Below are 19,804 nucleotides of genomic sequence, written 5' to 3' on the forward strand. Positions count from 1 at the left end.
ATGCTTGTAAATAGGAATGCATTGCCCATTAAAGCAATTGTCCAGAGAAGCTTCTTCATTTTTCATTTTTTTCAGGTTTCTGGGCTCCAGCTAGTGCTGTTTGTTGGTTTTAACATCAGAACCCAGCTCTTGCTGCTGCGGTTGACACCTGCCAGAAAGGTTACATGAACAAGAGGTGAAAGAGTTCACTGACTTTTGCACCAGCACTTCTGCCTGTTTTGTAATTAAATTAGGCAAAAGCCTTGCTAACGTGAGGCCTGAACTCTGAGTTGCAGTTCCACGAGAAAATACAGAGGAGGCAAGCCCCAGGTGGAAGAAGACAGACAAACATACAGAGGAACAACTGAGTGGTAGCTAAAGAGAATTTCTCTGCAATGACGCCATGATAACAAGGTTCTTTTGGAGTGCTTTATTACTCCCCACAAAGTGTGGTCAGTGAGCCATTAAAGCAATTAAATCAAGTCCTTAGCATTCAGTGTGGAAGGCAGCTAGAGGAGGGAGCAGCAGCAGTGGGAGCCAGAAACAGCTCTTGAAGAGGCATATGTGACTCGCAGCCACCCAGCTGGCTTCCAAAATGGCAGCACCAGGAAAAAAGGTGCCGAAATTCCATTCCAGTGAGTTTCACCAGAAAAAAATCCCTGCATGTCCCTAAGTCTTATATTTTACAACCCCTTCCACACAGAGCATTAATACTCTCCCCAGCTACCAGCAGGCATGCCTTTCTTCCCCATTAATCACATGGCTGCTACACATTCACAATCCAGTTCACATGCAACAGACTCACTTTAAAGCAATGATGCCTGCTGGCCACAGTGAAGAAAGGATTGGCCCCTTCTTCAAACACATGAACACACTTCTGAAGCCTTTATTCAGTTCAGGCAGCCTCCCTCCCAGTCACCTCTCAGTTCTCATCCGGAAGAGTGGTGTTTACTTCCTGCTCTGCTGTGCTCAGCCACAAAGAACCACCAAATGCGTAAGACCGCCACAGCCAAAAAGTAGTAGTTAGGGACTGATCACCCCCAGTGCTATTGTGGTGTTTCTTGAAGTGCAGAGCATTAGGTCATTTATAAGCTTTTGTGGAGAGACACTACTTTTGTGTTTATGCTGCACCTAATGCAATGAGTCTCTGGCCATGATCAGGGACTCGAAGTGCTACCACAAAAATAATCAATTCTCCGCACAGTCTATTTCTAGACCACCTCTAAAGATGTACATTAATGCCAACATAAAGTTATGGTTTTCTCTTGAGCAGAGAAGATTTGCTGTCACAATGATGTGGCTCATTGTCAGCTACATTGTTTGCAAAAATGCAGCAGATTTCAGTGGATAAGGCCACAAACGGGGAGTATGGAGGCTTGCAATTTATTCTGTTTCGGTGATTCTCATACTGTGGAACACTGGCAGTTTATTCTACCTTGCTGTGGCTTTGGCTCCCCACTAGTAAAAAGGGAATAACAATATGGAGCCATGTGCTTTGAGATCTACAGATTACAAATTTTATATAAATACTAAGCATTGTTATTTTATCATTCATAGTGACATTTCCATTAGTTTAATCCTTCTGCATGAAGCATATTGCTACAAGTCTACCCAGCCTTAATCAGATCTAATTTACTGGCTGCAGCATGCTATTGCTGTATAACAATAAAGAGAATACGAACCTGTTGAATTTTACTCCAAAATGCCATATTAATTTTCAGTCAAGCAACTAGCACAAAGGAACCTTTAAAAACTCATTAATAAGTAAAATAAATAAGTAATATAATGTATCATTTAAATTATACCCTACAAAATATTAAGGACACATTCTCAGCTTTGACTTCAGTGGATTATCCTGACCAATGGTAAATTTGGAGAGAACAGTAGGACAAATACCATATTGCTAAGAATATAGTACGTATGTCTTACAATAGATTTTTTGCTTTAATATATATAGTTTTTCTAAATTATTTGAATCCATAATACCATAATATAAAAGTAAGCCAAGTCATTATATCATATAAGAACTTTTACAGCCTGAAGCTAATTTAATGTTCTTTGAGGCAAACTTTTACCTTTGATAAAGATATAAAATTAACACACAAAAAGTTTCTCAGGCAAAATTTTTAGTCAAGAGGATAAAACTGGTGTTCCATACAGATGTTATAGGTATTTACATGATAATCACTGATCATCCACACAGGAATATTACACCATACTTATGTTAAATGTTCTAATTCTAATTAATCTTTCTTTGACAGTATCTGTATAATATTTCAGTGTTTAGAAAAAATAGTAACACATTTTTTTTTTCAATACTTTCACACATGTTCCTAGGAAAAGAACAGTAGGAAATGCTCCCCTTCTTCTTCTAGTCTAGAGTAGATTTTTGTGCTTCAAGAATTGTCTCCATTCTTCCCATCCCACCAAATACATACAGAGAGTGACCACTAAGGGCCTGTCTACCCTTGAAAGTTAATTCAAATTCAGAGAGGTATGAATTGAAACTACAGTAGCTATTCCAGGATAACTCCATGCATGGACATTCTTATTCTGGAATAAAAATTTAACCCATTTTCAAAATTGAAAAGGACCAAGGCCTTATTTTACCATGATAACATTGCCTACACATAAAGTTGTTTGGAAATAATAAAGTCTTAGATGCACATCTGGCATGCCAAACTCAAAGCCTACTGAGGGCTGCACAAATGAAAACTGAAAGCTTTCAGGGTCACCAAAGAAAATGTACTTCTATCAGAAAAAGTCATAATCATTTATCATAGATTATGTTTTAGGTATATTTTATAATATTTTTCGGGTCTTCTTTGTTTGAGAACGTGATAATATGAATTGGTTTATAATTTTATTAATAGTTCATAACATTTGATGTGCAAAATTATTTGCTCATATATAATATTTTAATTAAATATAAATTCAAGGTATTCTGCACCCTGGTGGGTTCCCAGCCCTGGGGCTGCTGGGGTTCCCCCGGCCCTGGCTGGGTCCCTGGGGCTAGAGCTGCTGGCAGCGCTCTGTGACCCAGCTGGCTCCCAGCCCCAAGGCCAATTCCATGGGGCCGCATGTGGCCAGCGTGCCACATGTTTGACATGCTCGGTGTACATCTTTCTGTTTCGAAATGGAGGTGTGCAGAAAGACCTCATACAAAATTCACGTGGGCAAAGGAGAGAGTTCAAAGAGGAGCCACAAGACTTATTAAATTATTAGAAAACTTCCCTTATAGCAATAAATTAAATAGCGTGGGTTCCCGTAGTCTAACAGACAGAAGGTTAAGGGATGACTTGGTCACCAAGTATGATGAATGACAACACTCAAAGAGGTTCTCTGGCATGACTACAAAGTGGCCTCAGTGTCGCTCTAAGCTCTGTATGCCTCTACCTGCTTCTCAAGGGCAGTGAAAGCATTGTGTATGGAGATCAAGGAACTAGGTCTAAAAGTACAGGTTGACTGACTCATTCCTAAAAATAATCCTTAGTTTCCACCTTCACCGCTAACGCATCCATGGACTACCTATGCTTTTCCATTCACTCAGTGGTAGCAAAGTGCAGTGGCATGCATGTATCTTGGATTCAGCACTTTAGAGACTGGTGATATATAGGCCAGACAGCACCTGATCTCAGTCAGATTCAGTCAGGACAGACATCTGGAGAGAAAAGCAAAGGAAGGTGGTTTTCAGTGATACCTGGAGATCTTTAACTCAACTTCCTAATACTCATGTTTCCAGATTTCCAAAGGTCACTTCAGTGCTCTTTCTACTGTCCATTGATTAATACCCCTGCGGACCCTCCAAGGAGTTTTACAGGTTCTCACATGCCATCTACGGAAAAGAATGAAATCTAAAACCTTACATAAATCAGACTCTCAAGATGTCCTTCTTCACAGCCAAAATGATCTTAGGATCAAGCACTTTCTACAACAACAGTACTATCCTTTTCACAATGATAAAGTTACTCTTAAACTTCCAAAGAGTTCTTTATAGAAGTTTCACTGGAGATAGCATTGTTTCAGGCAATATAATAATATCCTTCTTTCTGTTTCCAATCTAGTCACCCTATAGAAAAAGCATGGTAAATACTGGCAATCAGGAGACAAAGAACAAAACCATACAAAATACCAGAGTCCATGTTCATAACTTAAATATATTCACTGTAAAACGGAATTATTTTATCCAACATTTCATTCTAATTAGGCAACAAGGAAGAACACCACTTGGGAGTTCTATTCCGTGTCTTCTTTTGAGAAGTTTAATTTAAAAAAATCCATCAGAAAACCCTTAAAACTACCCTAGCCGCCTATTTCCATATTCACAAGCCAGGGGCGCCAAAATGAGCATTTACCTCACTTGAGCAAGATCTATAACTAGGAAGCAAACATAACAATTAAAACCACAGTATGAGTGATCTATATACAAATCATGAACTGGATCGTGTGCATGCTTCACTCTTTAGGTTTCATGTTCTATACTGGCAGCTACAAAGATATAGTCCAGTGTAAAAAGGAAAGGGAAAATAGTAAAGGTACCTCAAAATTCAAATGGAGATTACTGGTATAAAAGGAAGCAAAGGAAATATGTCAGTTCTGAGACTTTTAGGTCACTAACATGGTAAAATTTGCAGAATAACAACAATTCCAAACCCTTAATTTTAACTAAATTCATGGCATAATATTAACAATTACAAGATTACGCTCAACTTCTATTAACATTTGTGTTCTATTTAAAACAATATTTTCCTTTTTAACTAAGTATGTTCAAGTGATTGGTTCAAGTAATAGACACTTCAGCTGCTCTAGGCATAAAAAAAATCATTTTTACAGTTTAAGGGAATACTCTTTTATAACATCAAACACCCAGGTATAGGTAGCTTCAGAAGTGGCAGACTGCTTTCACCATCCCCATTTGGAGAAAACAGTTCTCTTTGCTACCCTGCATGCTTTGTCTTGTTAGAAACACATCAATCTGTTATGCTGACCTTTGGTTTCTTCCCCTGTAACACATTAAAATTCTTTAAAAAGATAAGTTGAGAGATATTGCCTTTTGGTAAACCTCCTAGAGAGAATTTCACAGACTGGTTTGGCATGCATTGTGTACACGCATTTGTCATGAAAATGTAATGACAAATCAGCTGCTTCTCGATATATAGGCTGCACAGAATTCAAATTCCCATGAAATGTCTTTGTTCATAAGGAAGAAAAATATTCTTTAGGATAATGATAATTCCCAAGTTTCACCACTCCTCCACTTCCTTTACTCTTTACTGTGAATTTTTTAAAAAGACAGATCAGTTAAAACCTACTGCAAAACAATGGCTTCCAGGTGACCGTCTCAAGATAAAAGTCGAAAGTAAAAGAAATTATGAACCAATGAAGAGAATGAAAGCAAAGCCATCAGCTATCACAATGCTCTCCTTAGGTGGTGAGAAAACAGAGATCCTTTTAAAGATTGGCCTGTCTCACTCCGGTGAACACTGAAGCTAAACTGATAAATGAATCAGATAAGAGTGATATCAATACAATTTGTTCAGCATCACACTGTAAGTCTAAACATACCTGAATTGGAGTCAAACTTTGTTTCTGACCTGCAAAGAGAAACAAGAACTTACATTATAAGAACTGCTTTTAATCGTGGAAACTAGTTGACTGGATGAAAAAAACTACTGTATTTTCAAAGTAGGCATACCTCTGTGTTTTAATGATTCACACATGCAAATTGGTCTTAATTCCAAATGGTGCTTTTGTGCTTAATACTTTTTATTGAATTTGCACAATGTACAGAAAAAGGAAGAGAAATTTTAAAAGAAAAAATCCACACAATATAAAAGCAGGCTTAAATTATATATACTTGCCATTATGAAATACACATTGTTCTCATTCATTTTCATTCAAAAAGTCATTAACAGGATTCCATATATTCATGAATGTTTCTAATCTATTCTTGAACCAGATACTCTTTCATTAATATCATATGTCTTATATACAATGATCAGCATTTAGTTGGACAACATCTTAGGAGGGTTTTGTACATGTCTTTAATTTGCTCACTCTGCAAATAGAAAAAATAGTTCTGCTCTCTTTAAACACAAGCTGAACTGATTTTGATTTCTTAGCAAAGACAATGACGTGTGCTAGATGCACAATTATCCTCTTTGTTGTGTACCACGGCTTTTCACTCTCTAACAAGGCACATTATCTTTTAAGTGTTTAGCCCATAGCAAATGAACCTAGTAACCTGTACATTTAATAAGGAGGAGAAAAAGTTTAGCCCTGGTGGGAACAGTATGTTTCAGATATAGGTTAATAATAGTGGTAAATTCAGAAGCCTTTGAAACTCTCAGTTCAGCTGTGGGAAAACTTAAGTTGGGTAATTATCCTCAAGATGCTGCTGAAGTGCTGTGAAGCAGAATTAACCCTACCACTAGGCCTATCTGCACAAGCTGCTATAAGAGCATTGTCTGTATCTAGCTCTCAAACCAATTAGCAGGCATGCCCCAGTCAGATAGGTATGGCACAATCAGTAGCATATATATTCACAGCTGCAGCAGCAAGATACAAGAACTGACCAGCGGGAGTCCTGTGAGAGGAAATTAACCAGCAAAAAGATTTTGGGGGGGAAATGCATTTAACCAAGAGAGACATTAAACGTTTGGGTCTTTTAACCTGTGACAGGCTGTTGGGGTAGCTTGGGAAGTTACAACCTTGTTTTATGAAAAACAACTGAAGTACAGAAATAAAATACAGATATTTCTTTGAAAGAGATTAGATGGATGGATGGATGGATAATCTTTAGTTATATATATAGGCTTTGACACATCTAAAAATAATACCAAGATAATCATAAGGTAAGTATCTTTAAGAGCAAAGTAATGTCTATCATCTACATTCAAGAAAACAGGAGAAATTTACACAATGACTATCAATGGACAAAGAGAAGAAACATGAGAGAAAAGGAGGGAATGAGCTGCACACTGAAAAAGGAAGCTAGAAATACACCTACATTCCTTTTCCCTTCCAGGTTCCCCCCACTCCCCAACCCCCCCACTTGCACAGTTTAAATGAAAAGCTGAGTTTGGTCAAAGGATGGCAGTAAAACAGAAAATACAATGATATTTTAAGAAACTTACAGCAGAAGCACATTCTAATTCATTTTTACCAAGAGCTAACAGATACATGAAAACAAAACACATTTATGTCTATATTCACACACACACACACACACACACATTCAAAATTAACATGATGGGAAGAGCTGCAATTACCACTCTATTTTAGTTTCTTCTTCATATTGGAGTATAAGGGCCTGATATCGCAAATATTTCTGCACATGACTTACAGTGGTTATTCCCATTGAGTTTTCACCAAAAGAAAAAATGCAGAGCTGTGCCAAACACAGAGCAGCAGTGTATTCTGTTCACCAAATTTCATTGTATCTACCTGTGCAGTTCAGTCAGTCATGCTCATCACCATGTTACCTGAACATTTCAAATGCCTGGATTTCCTGAGCCTCAATTCAATTAACAGAGGATGGAACCAAGATAACAGCAAGGCTTTCTGTGGCTGACACGGCTTATGTGCCCCTACAGGGCATATTTTCCAAATAGAGGTCACAGGACAACTTCTCTCTGTAAAGAGGGCCAGGGTTCCAAAAGCCCATAATGGGACAGCATCTTTCAATTTCTCTGTTTTCCCTCCTGTTTACTTTGGGAGAATTTTGTAGGAAGAGAAACCTTAGTTCCAAAACCCTTGCTATCAACAATAATCACTTTTCACTCCCATTAACAGTAGCGAGATGTGATAGAGATCTCGTTTCTCCTTAGCTCCACTCTGCTGTTAATTCTGTGGCAATAAACACGCTATTTCACTTGTGTTTTGTACTCACATTGATTGGGCTGCTTCACTTTTTCCTCTTGTAAAACAGCTTTTACTGCATGAAATTATACAGCACAGCCACTCCAGTGGCATCTTGAAATGTGGACAGGGTGGCCATCCATCCCGTTTTTGGTGGGACAGCCCTGTATTTCAGGTGCCACAAAGGCATCTAGACTTATTTGAACAAAGGGGCTAATGGCCCCGTATTTGACCCCCTGTTGGCACACAGGCACAGCTGCTGGCCAGAGAGCAGTACTCACAAGCTCTCCAGCCACACCAGAGGGAGCCAGCAGGGGGCCCTGCAGAGGGAGAAGTATTTTGGGGCATGGGGATGTGGCTGCCAGCTCCCTGAGGCATGGGGAAGCCAAGAGTCCTGCCCCGCAGCTCTGGCAGAGAAAGCAGAGGGTCCCAGGACTACACAGCACTGGCCTGCAGGTACAGAGCGCTCCGGCCACTGTCTGCAGCTCTGCACTGCCCGGCAGCCCCACAAGCTGCTCGGGGCTTGAGGAGACCAGCACCCAGCCAGACTCAGAGCAAGGGCCACACACTGTCCGGGGGTCCCAGGGTGGCCCTCGGCGTACAATGCTGGAGGCCCACCCCATGCCCGGGCAGTCCCTGGCCCTGCCCTAGGCAGAGTGTCCCACTGAGCTGCCAGGCTCCTGGAGGCCGGTGGGTGGCTCCCAGACCCCAAAGCCCACAGGCTGGAGTGGGATATGGGGCCCACAGGTGCCTGGGAGCTGGGCTCAGGGGCATCCAGGCTGTGGCAGGACTGCATAGTTACCAGCGCTCACCTCCCCACCCGCCTGCCTCATCACAGGACTGCTTCTCCCAGGCAGGGTGACACTGCTGTGAGCTTCCCAGGAACAGGGAAGCACTCCTGCCCCACCCAGGCACCCTGCAGGATCCACCCCCTGGAGCACACAGCGACTGGCTAGGGTCTTTCGGCTTCTCCCGGCCACCAGGGGGCAGCTGTCCACAGCCCTGCTGTCCTCCCTGCTGCACTCCGGCCAGCTGGAGCGGCAGCCCGCTGCCCACCCACCCGGTATCCACGCATGTGAGGCTCAGGCTGCATGGACGGAGGGGGCAGTGGAGTGGCTGGGGCAGCCTGGCTCTGGGCGGATCGGCATGGGCAGGGCTGAGCGCTACTGAACCAGCCTGTAACCCTGGGCAGGATCGAGCCTGCCTCAAGCCCTTAGCACCCCTAGGTCCTGCAGGGAGGGGGGCGGTGTTCAGGAGCTCATGCCCTAACCTGGCCTAGGAAGCAGCCGCTGATAATTCCTGGGTCAGTCCCTGGCCCCTCACGCTGGGGGGTTTGTTCCTCAGCAGGTCAGGGCATCCTGGGACCTTAGCCTTGGTTCACAGCCCCAACCACTGCCCTGCAGCAGGGTTGGAACACTGGTGCAGCTGCTGCTTCCTTCCCAGGTCCCTGAGGCATGGGACAGCTAGTGAGGTCCACCGGGGCAGCAGACCTTGGGAGCTGCAGCCAGGGGCTGTCCCCACCCCCTGTATCTTCCTGACCCATATTCGGGATAGGGAAATATGGTCACCCTATATGTGGTGTTTCATGCTAGAAACAGACTAGCCTTTTTGATTGGGCTGCAGACCTGCCATTCACCTTGTCATGTGAAATGTAACATACCGTGAGAGTTCCCGCAACAACAACCAAGCCAGAAAGTAGTTGAGGGAGGAGGTTGCTAGGGGTCACTGAGCAATGTAATGAGTACTAAAGCTCTAAACAGTCATAAATTACAGGACAGCAAACCAGAAAGCTGATCTGGAGTAAGAAATGAATAGAACTTAATGTCTGGCAGTAGCTAAGAAAGCAAACAGAGCTCTGAGATGTTGCTATAGAAATCATTTAATAAGAGAAAATTATATCACTGCAGAGAGGTCTAAAGAGAACAAAACTTGGAGTACTAGGCAAAAATTAGGGAGACAGTGTTACAGAGATGGTACTGAAGAACTGGAAAAGGGAAAATGGTCACCGATAGTGAAGCGTCTCTGACACTAAAACTAAGCAATGACTTGGACAAAAGACTAAAAAAGCTATCCTCCAGGGTCTGAACGGTTCAAATATCAAGGAGGAAGATTAAGTAGTTTTTGTTTCAAGTGGTTGAATGAAGTATGGCTAGCATTTAGGGGTCAAATGATATTTGATGGCAATAGCAAAGCTTCCAATGACTTCAGGATTTGATCCTATGCTTCGGTCATCATATTTCTCCCTTTATAATATAGTAAGGTAACATATCAGAAACTAAGTTCATATGGTCATTAAAACTGTGAGTAAGGAAACACCAATATCAAACATAGTATCAAATAAATTCCTGGGAGTAATCTCCCAGGACAGCATGCCTTATTAAAAATAAAAATATTTCCTATTGCATTAAAATTTCTAAATTATATTAAGTAGCCAAAGGACTTCTTTGTGGATTTATTATTTGCACCAGTCTCCTGCACATCAAGATATCCAACATGGAATCATGATCTGACTTTGTAACTACTTTTAATATAGTTTCCATTATTTTTGTTCATTTGTACTTCCTCTGAGTTTGATGAGTTTATCACTTAATTATGCTCTTGTGATTCTCCTTCTTCATATTTTACCCTTCCTGTATATTTCTTTCTCCTTTGCTCTCTGGTAGGGCTCTGAAAATAACAGCCATATTCAGAAACACATGGAACAGCAGGTTGTATTGTACATCTATAATGTGCCTTTCATCACAAAATGCTTTACAAATCCATAACCGTATACCATGATGTGGGAATGCAGGGCAAGCAAACAAAACTACCAACACACACACAAAACAATGAAATCGGAACACTGGGAAATTTTAGCTAAAGACTTTCACACTAACCTTACTATTGCCACAAGTTCTATAAATATCCACATGGAGTGGAGAAAGCATCTCTTTTGAAGGTCAAACACAAGAAAGTGTATGTTGGGAAAGATGAAAGGCAAATCAACCTTGAGAGAATTTGAACCTGTGGTTCCAGGACACCTAGATGTTTTAAGCGTGACATTTTACCCAGGAAGCCTCTCTCCCACCAAAGGCAGAGAGAAAAATTGAGCAATGAACATCAAAAATGATTCTGAAGAAGAGCTCTCTGGAGCTCAAAACCCAGCCTCTCACCAAGAGGAGCTGATCCAGTAAAAGATATCACCTCACCCACCACCTCATCTTTCTCAAAGGCTGTCTACTCTAGCCTCTTTCTTCAAAGGGGCCATGGCAATCAGCCTGAGGAGAGAATACGAATGAAGTGCTGCGATGAATTCTGGGGAGTAAGGGTACTTTGAAATTGCGCAGGTACTTTGAAGTGCCCACGGCTACACGCATGCTGGCACTTCAAAGTTTGCAACTTCGAAGTTGCCACAAGGAGAATTAGCCGAATGAGGTGCTGAATATTCATTGTAGCACTTCATTAGTAATCTCCACTCAGGTTGATTACCATGCCCCCTTCAAAGAATGGTGCTAGTGTAGACACAGCCAAAATGTTTCTCTGCTGTTGACAGTCTCATATATTTTTCCTGTGTATAACTGAATTGTACCAATGGGTTGGTCTGTGGCATACATTGCAGATGGACCAGCAGTGGCGCAAATGCAGCTGTGACTATCTGGCATATGAGTATTTGGTTTGCCATTTGTCAGTGCAGCAGGGATTTTTTAGTGGGGGGAGGGGATGGGGAGGCGAGAATTCACTCAAGGTTGTTCCATAGAGAATTCCACTTCAGCAACTCACCATTAGCACCATCATTCTTTTTTTTCTACTGTCCTTCCCTGTCTGAGTCTATCCGATTCTTTAGCCTTTTTCACAGCTGAGTGAGAGGTTTGTTTGCTAGGACTTAAATGAACACAGGGAACAGACTCTATAAATCTCACTGGCTTCCCAACTAGCATCTGCTACATCCGCATTAGTTCATAACTTTATCACTATTCTTTTCCTTGTAATATAGGTTGGACCTCTCCAATCCGGAACTCTCTCATCTGGCAAACTCCATAATCCAGCATGATTTTACTTAGCTGACCACCACTTATCATGGGTGTGGCCACATTTCCCATATTCCCATAAAGTTTGTTTACAGCCGTGAGTCCTTGCTCTCAGCATTCTGTGCTGTTATTTAGCTCTAATTTACCTCTAAAGGTCTTCTAAGGGCCCAGCAAGCAGTGGAAGTGTTGGTAATGTGCTAGACAATATTGACCATCCATGGTCAAGCAAATTCTCTCATTCAGCATCAGTCAGGTAACAAAGATGCTGGACAAGAGAGGTTCAATCTGTGGTTACGAGAGGGAGGAAGAAAGCATTGGCCCCTTTCAGTCTGTCAGTACTTTTTCCTCAGATACATATTTTATATGGATACCAGGAAATATTGTTGCTTTCCCCAATGATACCAGGCATAGCTTTGGAAGAGGAAATATTAGCAATTTCATGCCACTCAAAATGGAGATGTGGGTCATCAAGAATCTGTTGGAGTTGAAAACATACATGATAAATGTGGGCCAACTTTGTTCTATCACTTTATTTTTCATAAGGTTGTGTGATTGAACTTTGCCCCAGACTGTGGATGTCAAATATGCACCCTGCTTCTGCACCCAGAGTCCAAACCCTCACCCCCAGCCGACTTCTGACCCTCCAGATCCCACACCTGCTCTCCAGCAGCCCTCTCCCACACACTGAACCTGAATCCCCATTTCTGATACCCATCCCCATAGCTGTCAGAAGAGTTAATCTGACCTGGGTGAAGCCCTGCACTCATCCCCCGTTCTCCATCCCCCTGCCTATGGTGCTGGAGCATGAGAGGAGTGAGATGTCTGTCAGTGAGAGAGTTTTTTTTTTCTTCTTCTCACTTTTATGTGGCCCCTGACTGATTTTTTTGTGCATCAGTGGCCCCCACCCAAAAAGCAATCCCCACCCCTGGCCTAGGTAATGCTTAGTCCCACCACAAGTGCAATAGACAGGACTAGATGACCTCCTGGGGTCTCCTCCAGTCCTATAATTCTATGCTTCATCCACTATTCCAAAAGACATGCTCCCATGCTGATGATGTTCATGAAAAAATAATGCATTGAGTAAATTTGTAGTTTGGGTTGGAGGGGGTAGAAAGCAAATTAGATGGAAGGAACTTCTCCTGTCCTGTTTTACCCACTTTCTGACATACCTTTCATGTGATAGCAGCCTCTGGTGATAACCCAGCATATGTTCATTTTAAGAACACTTTCACAGTGGAAATAACAAAACACAAAAAAGGTACATTGTGAGATTTCTAAAAATACCTACAGCACTTGACCTAAGATTTAAGAATTTGAAGTGCCATCCAAAAATCTGAAAGGGACAAGTGTGGAGCATGCTTTCAAAAAGAGCAACACTGTGATGCAGAAATTATAGAACCCAAATCACAAAACATAAAAAAAGAAAAAGAGAAAATTGAGCTTCTGTTAGTGGCATCTGACTCAGATAATGAAAATGAACATGAATTGGCTGGGGACACTGAGACTACTCTGGCTGGCCAGCACAGCTGCAATCACTGTGGCCAGCCAGCCTGCGTGCCTGGTTAATGCTTAAAGCAGGCTAACCAGTAAAAGTCATGCTGGTTATGCATAACTCTTACTGGTTAATCTAATGCAGGCACCTGTTCTCACTTTCAGGTGATGTTGTAAATGAAAAGCAGGCAGCATTATTTCCTGCAAATTATAACTAAACTTGTTTGTCTGAGTGATTGGCAGAACAAGAAGTAGGACTGAGTGGCTTTGTAGGATATAAAGTTTTACACAGTTTTATTTTTGAAAGTGGTTTTGTATATAATCCTTTTGTAGGTTGAACTTCCATGATAAAGAGATTTCACTATAGTACTTATCTTAGGTGAAATGAAAAATACGTTCTTGGGGATTTTTACAGTGCAAGTATTTGCAATAAAAAATATAAAGTGATCCCTCTGCACTTTGTCTTATGTTTTGTGATGGAAATCACTTTATATGAAAATGTTTAAAAAATCCAAAATATTTAAATAGTATTCCATTATTGTTTAACAGTGCAATCAATTGCTCAATTAACTGTGATTAATTTTTGAGTGTTTGATAGCCCTAAAATAAATCACTGTTTCTTTCAGTACCTGAGAGAGCTAAAACCCCTACCAACGAGAAGTCCTTCCATAAGCCAGCAAAACTAGCAGTGGAGTAGCAGCTAATTTATTAAGACATGGAGACTATTCTTGCACTTCAGAACTGGAAGCGTAGACAACAATACTATCAAGAGAAAAAAAAAACCTTGTCTATTCCATGGGCTTCTCACGGCATCTTGTCTGCATTAAGTCTCTCTTGCACAGGCTGCCTGTTCTCATACATTTTTGTAACAAGCACACTGCTGATGTTTGCTAAAAAATCATTATAATTATATGAAACTATTTGTCATTTCTTTTGTGGAGATGACATCAGAGTGCAAATTCTAGTTGGGTGCCTTTTGTGATGGAATGTGGGGAGTGCATGTGTGAGACTGAGGTTGGATGTGTGTGAGAAAAGCAGAGCAGCTCCCAGCGGCTAAGGATGAGCCTGGGGCTATAACCTAGGCTGGCAGGTAACACCTCTGCCCTGAACAAAGAGGAGGGAGGAGCCGAGCTGGTTTGAATCTGAGGTGGCAGTTAGAAGCTAGAGGGGAGAGGGAGCTGGAAGGCAGCCAGCCAGCCGGGCGGTGGGAAGCTACATCCCAGAGGGGCACCCCTCGGGCTCCTCTCCCCAGGACGGGTTGGAATGGCTGTCTCTGACTGCTGCACTGACTCTTCTGTAAGAAACCGGGCCTCTGTCACCTAATAAACTTCCTATTCTACCTGCTGAGTGAGAGTCACTCCTGCCTGCAGCCAGGGTGCAGTACATGGGGACCCCTGAACCCCATCACACCTTTGAAGACAGGCACAGCTGATTCTAAACTCCTACAGCCATGTTTGCTGAGAAAAGGACATTTTTGCATGATAAAAAGGAAATTCCTTGAAAAAAAAATCAAGCTAAGAGTCAAACACTTGAAATTCTCAGTCTTTAGAAAACAAACAATGGATTAAATGTGTCATTCATCATTTCTAGAATCATTTTATCATACAGGTGTTCTGATTTTCTGTAAATTGTCATCAAGTTACAGATCCCAAAGATCCTGCAATCTCAATAAAGATGGCAGAGCAAAAGATTACAGTAAACCAAGGTGGGGCAGAACAAATTAGAAGCACAGGTTTACAAAAGTGAGTTCCTGAGACTTGTTCATTGCTTGTCTTATACATCCTTTTCTTTGCTATATTGCAATATGAGAGAGTCTGTTATGAAGTTCAGGCAAGGAAAAACTGGATTTAAGGGAATGATGTTTATTACTTTTGAGCCACCTTCTGACTGTGGAAAAAATTAAAGCACATTCTCCACCAAGCCATGCTTATATCACCAGTTTAAATGAAAAGAAATCTTGAGTTTTAATTGTTTCTTCTTCTCACTTCTCCTGATAAAGGCAGATTTTTATTTTAAGCATGTAGCGAAAAAACAAAAATAAAAACAAACCAGGCCTTTCACCTGGCATATGAAATGCATGGCTTCCCTGACCTTGTGTGTCACATAGTAATGAAATAAAGGAAATCGGACATATTAAAAGTTGAAGTTTATTAATAGTAGCACTGAAGCGTTAGTCTCCTTCCTGGCAAAACAAATGGGTCTGTAGGTCAAACATATATATTAACAGATTACAATGATGCAAATAAAAAATTAATGGGCACCCAGCAGGAGCCAAATGAAACATACAGGTTTCATATGAAAATCTGGAAAAAAAAAAAACATTTGCCTAAATTTTTCTGTTAGCATTATAGGAGTTTCTTCTTTTCACTAGTAGTTCTCTCCTAAAAAGCTATATTGTGGGGATATTTACTGAACAGCATAGCTTTGTATTTTCCTAGCTATATGCTTTTGCTACCCATGCTACTTAATTTCAATTTTTTGAGCTGAAACAATCTCACTGTATCTCTTCCTAGTTATCATTTTTAATTTATTCAACGTATCTCCGCTAGTCGAGGAAATCACAATTCCTTGCTATTTTGCTGGTGAAATTAATGCTTATTATAACTTACCTATAGTGCTTTAAATATTTGCTTTTGTGCTCCTCAGCATGACGACACTGATACCTACACAGGTTTTAAACGTGCCCATTACTTACCTGAACACCTTTCAAGTGCAAATTGATATTGACAATAGACAAGAATAATCCTCTGTGTGTGTGTGTGTGTGTGTGTGTGTGTGTGTGTGTGTGTGTGTGTGTGTGTGTGTGTGTGTGTGTGAGCTTTTAACATCACTTCAAATGTTATAAATAAATATTTTAAAATCTACCCTTCACACTCACTGTATGGTATACAAGCACTGCAATGCCAGCTAATATAAATAAGCATAGCTCCATTGATGTCACCAGCAGTACAATGATTTACAATAGCTGAGGATCAGTCTGAAAAGCTTGACTATTGCTCATGGCAAGTACATCAAATGTCATTTTGGTGGAGGCCACAGAGATAGGCACTGCAGGGTTTTTGCAAATGCAGGCTGGGGTGCCCACTCCTCCTTCCCCTGCTTGGCCAAACATTGCCTCTTCCTTTTCTTCAGTGCCACCCAGTTGATCTGACTCTGTTTGTGGGAGGACTGCTTGAGGACTTGGATAGAAATGTTGTAACAGTGGAAGGAAGGGCACAGCGTCATCATGTAGAGTTTTTTCTTTCACATGACCAGCCTGGGTAAGTGGCTGTCCCTGAAGCATATTTAACAGGTTTTAGAGGTTGGATGAGGTTCACAATGAAAGTGGGATAAAACCAACAGTAACTCTGGAAATGGGCCTTGAAAACAGGGTCATTCCCATTTTCAGGAACACATGGTCACCCTAAGGATGAAATGCAAAACACTAAGGCAGAATATGGCTCGCACAGAACACGGAACCACTTCCCCTGGCAATGCAGCTTGTAATCATTCAATGGACACTATGATCTAATTAGCAGAAATGCTGTGTGTCACTATATGTGGTGAAGAGAGAAGTCAGGGCTTGTGTCATAGTATGAAGAAGGGGTGCACAAAGTGGGAGGTGGGCCCCCTTCAAGGGGACATGAAATTGCATAAGCCAAAGGTGCAGCATGATCAGTTGCTGAGTCTCAGGCTTATCTATCTCATTAAAAATGTTGAAATATGTTACTGTTTTACGTACGTGTATTCACATTTACATACCGATTTATAAAGTTTTTACATTCTACAAACTTATTTTCTTACACGTGCCAAAAAGATGGTTTTTTTGGTCATATGAACATAACTGAAATTTCCATCAGTTTAGATTACATTACACAGGTCATGGGGGGATGGCCCTGCTAACTGCAGGGAGGAAAGGTGGGAACCAAGGTAAAACTTTGCTCACCCCTTGCAAATAGTATAACAAAATATACATATGGCTACAGAAACCAAATTCAACTTATTATCTTTACTTAAACTAAAAATACCAAGGCCATACCATGAGACCTGACTTAGACAACACTTCCAACCTGAAGTAAGACAAAGTGGAACTTGTTCCAACCTACAGATCCCGAATACAGATACTCATGGGGGTGGTCAGAACATGGAGTGTGAACAGGTGTTTCAAATTTTTTTGCTTACTACTCATCTTGGAACACTTTCAAATGCCATTCTTCCTATTTTCAGCTCTTGCTTCCTCCTTGACACAACCACCCCCAACACTTTTAAACAGGTTTTAGGGATGTCTCATGTATATGTTGTCCTATTGCTGTCCTTTGCCCAACCTAATCAGAAATAAGAGCACTGTCCTGACCTGCTGTCTTGCATATGCTCTACAGAGGGAAAATCTAAAAACAGATATTACTATTTAAGAGAGAGACCAGGTTAGACTTGAGACAAAACAGGGCAGGAGAAATACTTTGAGTGAAGAAATTATAGTCAAAAAAGGAAAGAGCCTAAGGAAAAGGGAAAACATTTCAGGAAAAAGAATAACTGACACTATTAATCAGTTATGCTTCTGGGTCCCAATTTTTGCAGGATATTTTCCCCTAGTACATTTAAAAGCTTTAAGTTAGTAGCCTACTTTTGAAGAATCTTGGCCTAAGTGTCTAACACAGCTTTTCATACGGAATAACAAACATGAAAATTCAGTGAGTCAATGTAATTTTCCCTTGAACAAGAAAACCAAATATTTTGTCTCCCTCTCTCTCTCAACTACATGAGTAACCTTCAGGGAAAGGAGGAGCCTTTGCAGGATGGATGGGGTCCACTTAAATCCAAACTGAATCAGACTGATGGCACGTGAAATTAAAAGGTAATACAGGAGTTTGTAAGCCAAAGAATACTGAGGAGCACATGATTTGGACACAGGCAGCCCTCTGGGGAAAAATTATTTAAAGGGGATACTACAGATTAGAAAAAAGGATTGGATAGAAATTGATCAAGTACAGAAAGGAACTGGAGAGAAACAAAGAGAGCCTTATTCAATTACATCATATAAAGACAGTCTCTACTAAATAGTAACACATTTTATATGCACTTGCATACTTAATGCTATAATACTACCCAGTATTCTATGTATACTGTCGGATCAATTGGGTGGCACTGAAGAAAAGGAAGAGGTATGTTTGGTCAGGGAGGGGAAGGAGGAGGAGTGTGCAGCCCTGCCTGCATTTGCAAAAATACAAGTGTACTTGTACACTAAATGCTAAAAGTCTAAACACTAGGAGGTGTGAACTTGGTTGCCTGCTATAATTAGACTAATTGATACAACCGGCATCACAGAAACTAGTTGATATGACGACAATTAATCAGACACAATAATGTCAAGATATAAAATATGTAGGAATGACAGGATGGGTCATAATGGTGAAGGAGTGGCAATGCAGATGAAAAAAAAACAATAGGGTTAAATATAGTATAAAAAAAAAAAAAAACCCAAATGAATCAAACTGTACCACAGGGTCTCTATGGACAGAAATTGATCTACACAGAGGTCCTTTTCGGAAGGACCTCACCAGCTTCGAAATCCCCTTACTCCTATCAGCTGAGGAATTGTCTGGCTGAGCCACGTGGGAACGAAACATGGCAATTTCGAAGAGCCGCGGCCGGCGGCATGCTAATGAGGTGCTGACTATGCATTTCAGTGCCTCATTAGTAATCTTTGAAATGGCCATTTCAAAAGTTTGTGCCAGTGTAGACACGGCCTGGATGATTAAGGCGCTAACTGGAACATTCAAAGGAAGATATAAGGCCATTGCAGAGGAGCTAGATGAATTCTTTCCATCTGTCATCACTGCAGAAGATAAGTGAGATTCCCACTCTCAAGTCAATGTTTTAGGCGGTAGATCTGAGGGACTGTCCTAGATTGAGGTGTCAACAGAGGTAGTTTAGAACACATCCACAAATTAACAGTAATAAGTCACAAGGGCCAGATGGTATTCACTCAAGAGTCCTGAAAGAACTCAAAAATTAAATTTTAGACCTAACTGTGGTATAACTCAGTGGTTTGAGCATTCGCCTGCTAAACTCAGGGTTGTGAGCTCAGTCCTTGAGGGGGCCATTTAGGGATCTGGGGCAAATAGATTTTATTCAAAACAAAAAAAGGGGGCGGGGGACGGATGGTGCTTGGTCCTGCCAAGAGGGCAGGGGACTGGACTCGATGACTTCCTGAGGTCTCTTCCAGCTCTGAGATGTGTATCTCCATATAAGCTATCACTTAAAACAGTCTCTGCACCAGATGACTGGAGGATAGCCAACATAATGTTGATTTTTAAAAAAAATTATCCTAGAGGCAATCCGGTCAATTATACACAGGTAAGCCTCACTTCAGTACCAGGCAAACTACTTGAAACTGTAGCAAAGAACAGAATTATTAGATACAAAGAAGAACACAATAGGTCAGGGAAGAGACAAAATGGGCTTGCAAAGGGAAATCACACCTCACC

General features: G+C 41.2%; 1 protein-coding gene across 6 annotated transcripts in view; it reads right to left on the minus strand.

Annotated features, from left to right (window-relative positions):
• Positions 1-19,804, minus strand: part of MSRB3 (methionine sulfoxide reductase B3) — a 118,931-nt gene that overhangs the window by 48,823 nt on the left and 50,304 nt on the right. For all 6 annotated transcript variants that reach the window (XM_075013503.1, XM_075013548.1, XM_075013531.1 and 3 more), the window contains one exon: positions 5,545-5,573. In XM_075013503.1, the coding sequence (XP_074869604.1) occupies positions 5,545-5,573 (29 nt within the window). The remainder of the gene's footprint in view (positions 1-5,544; positions 5,574-19,804) is intronic.

This window comes from Carettochelys insculpta, chromosome 1 (genome assembly GCF_033958435.1).
Source record: "Carettochelys insculpta isolate YL-2023 chromosome 1, ASM3395843v1, whole genome shotgun sequence".
NCBI lineage: Eukaryota > Metazoa > Chordata > Testudines > Carettochelyidae > Carettochelys > Carettochelys insculpta.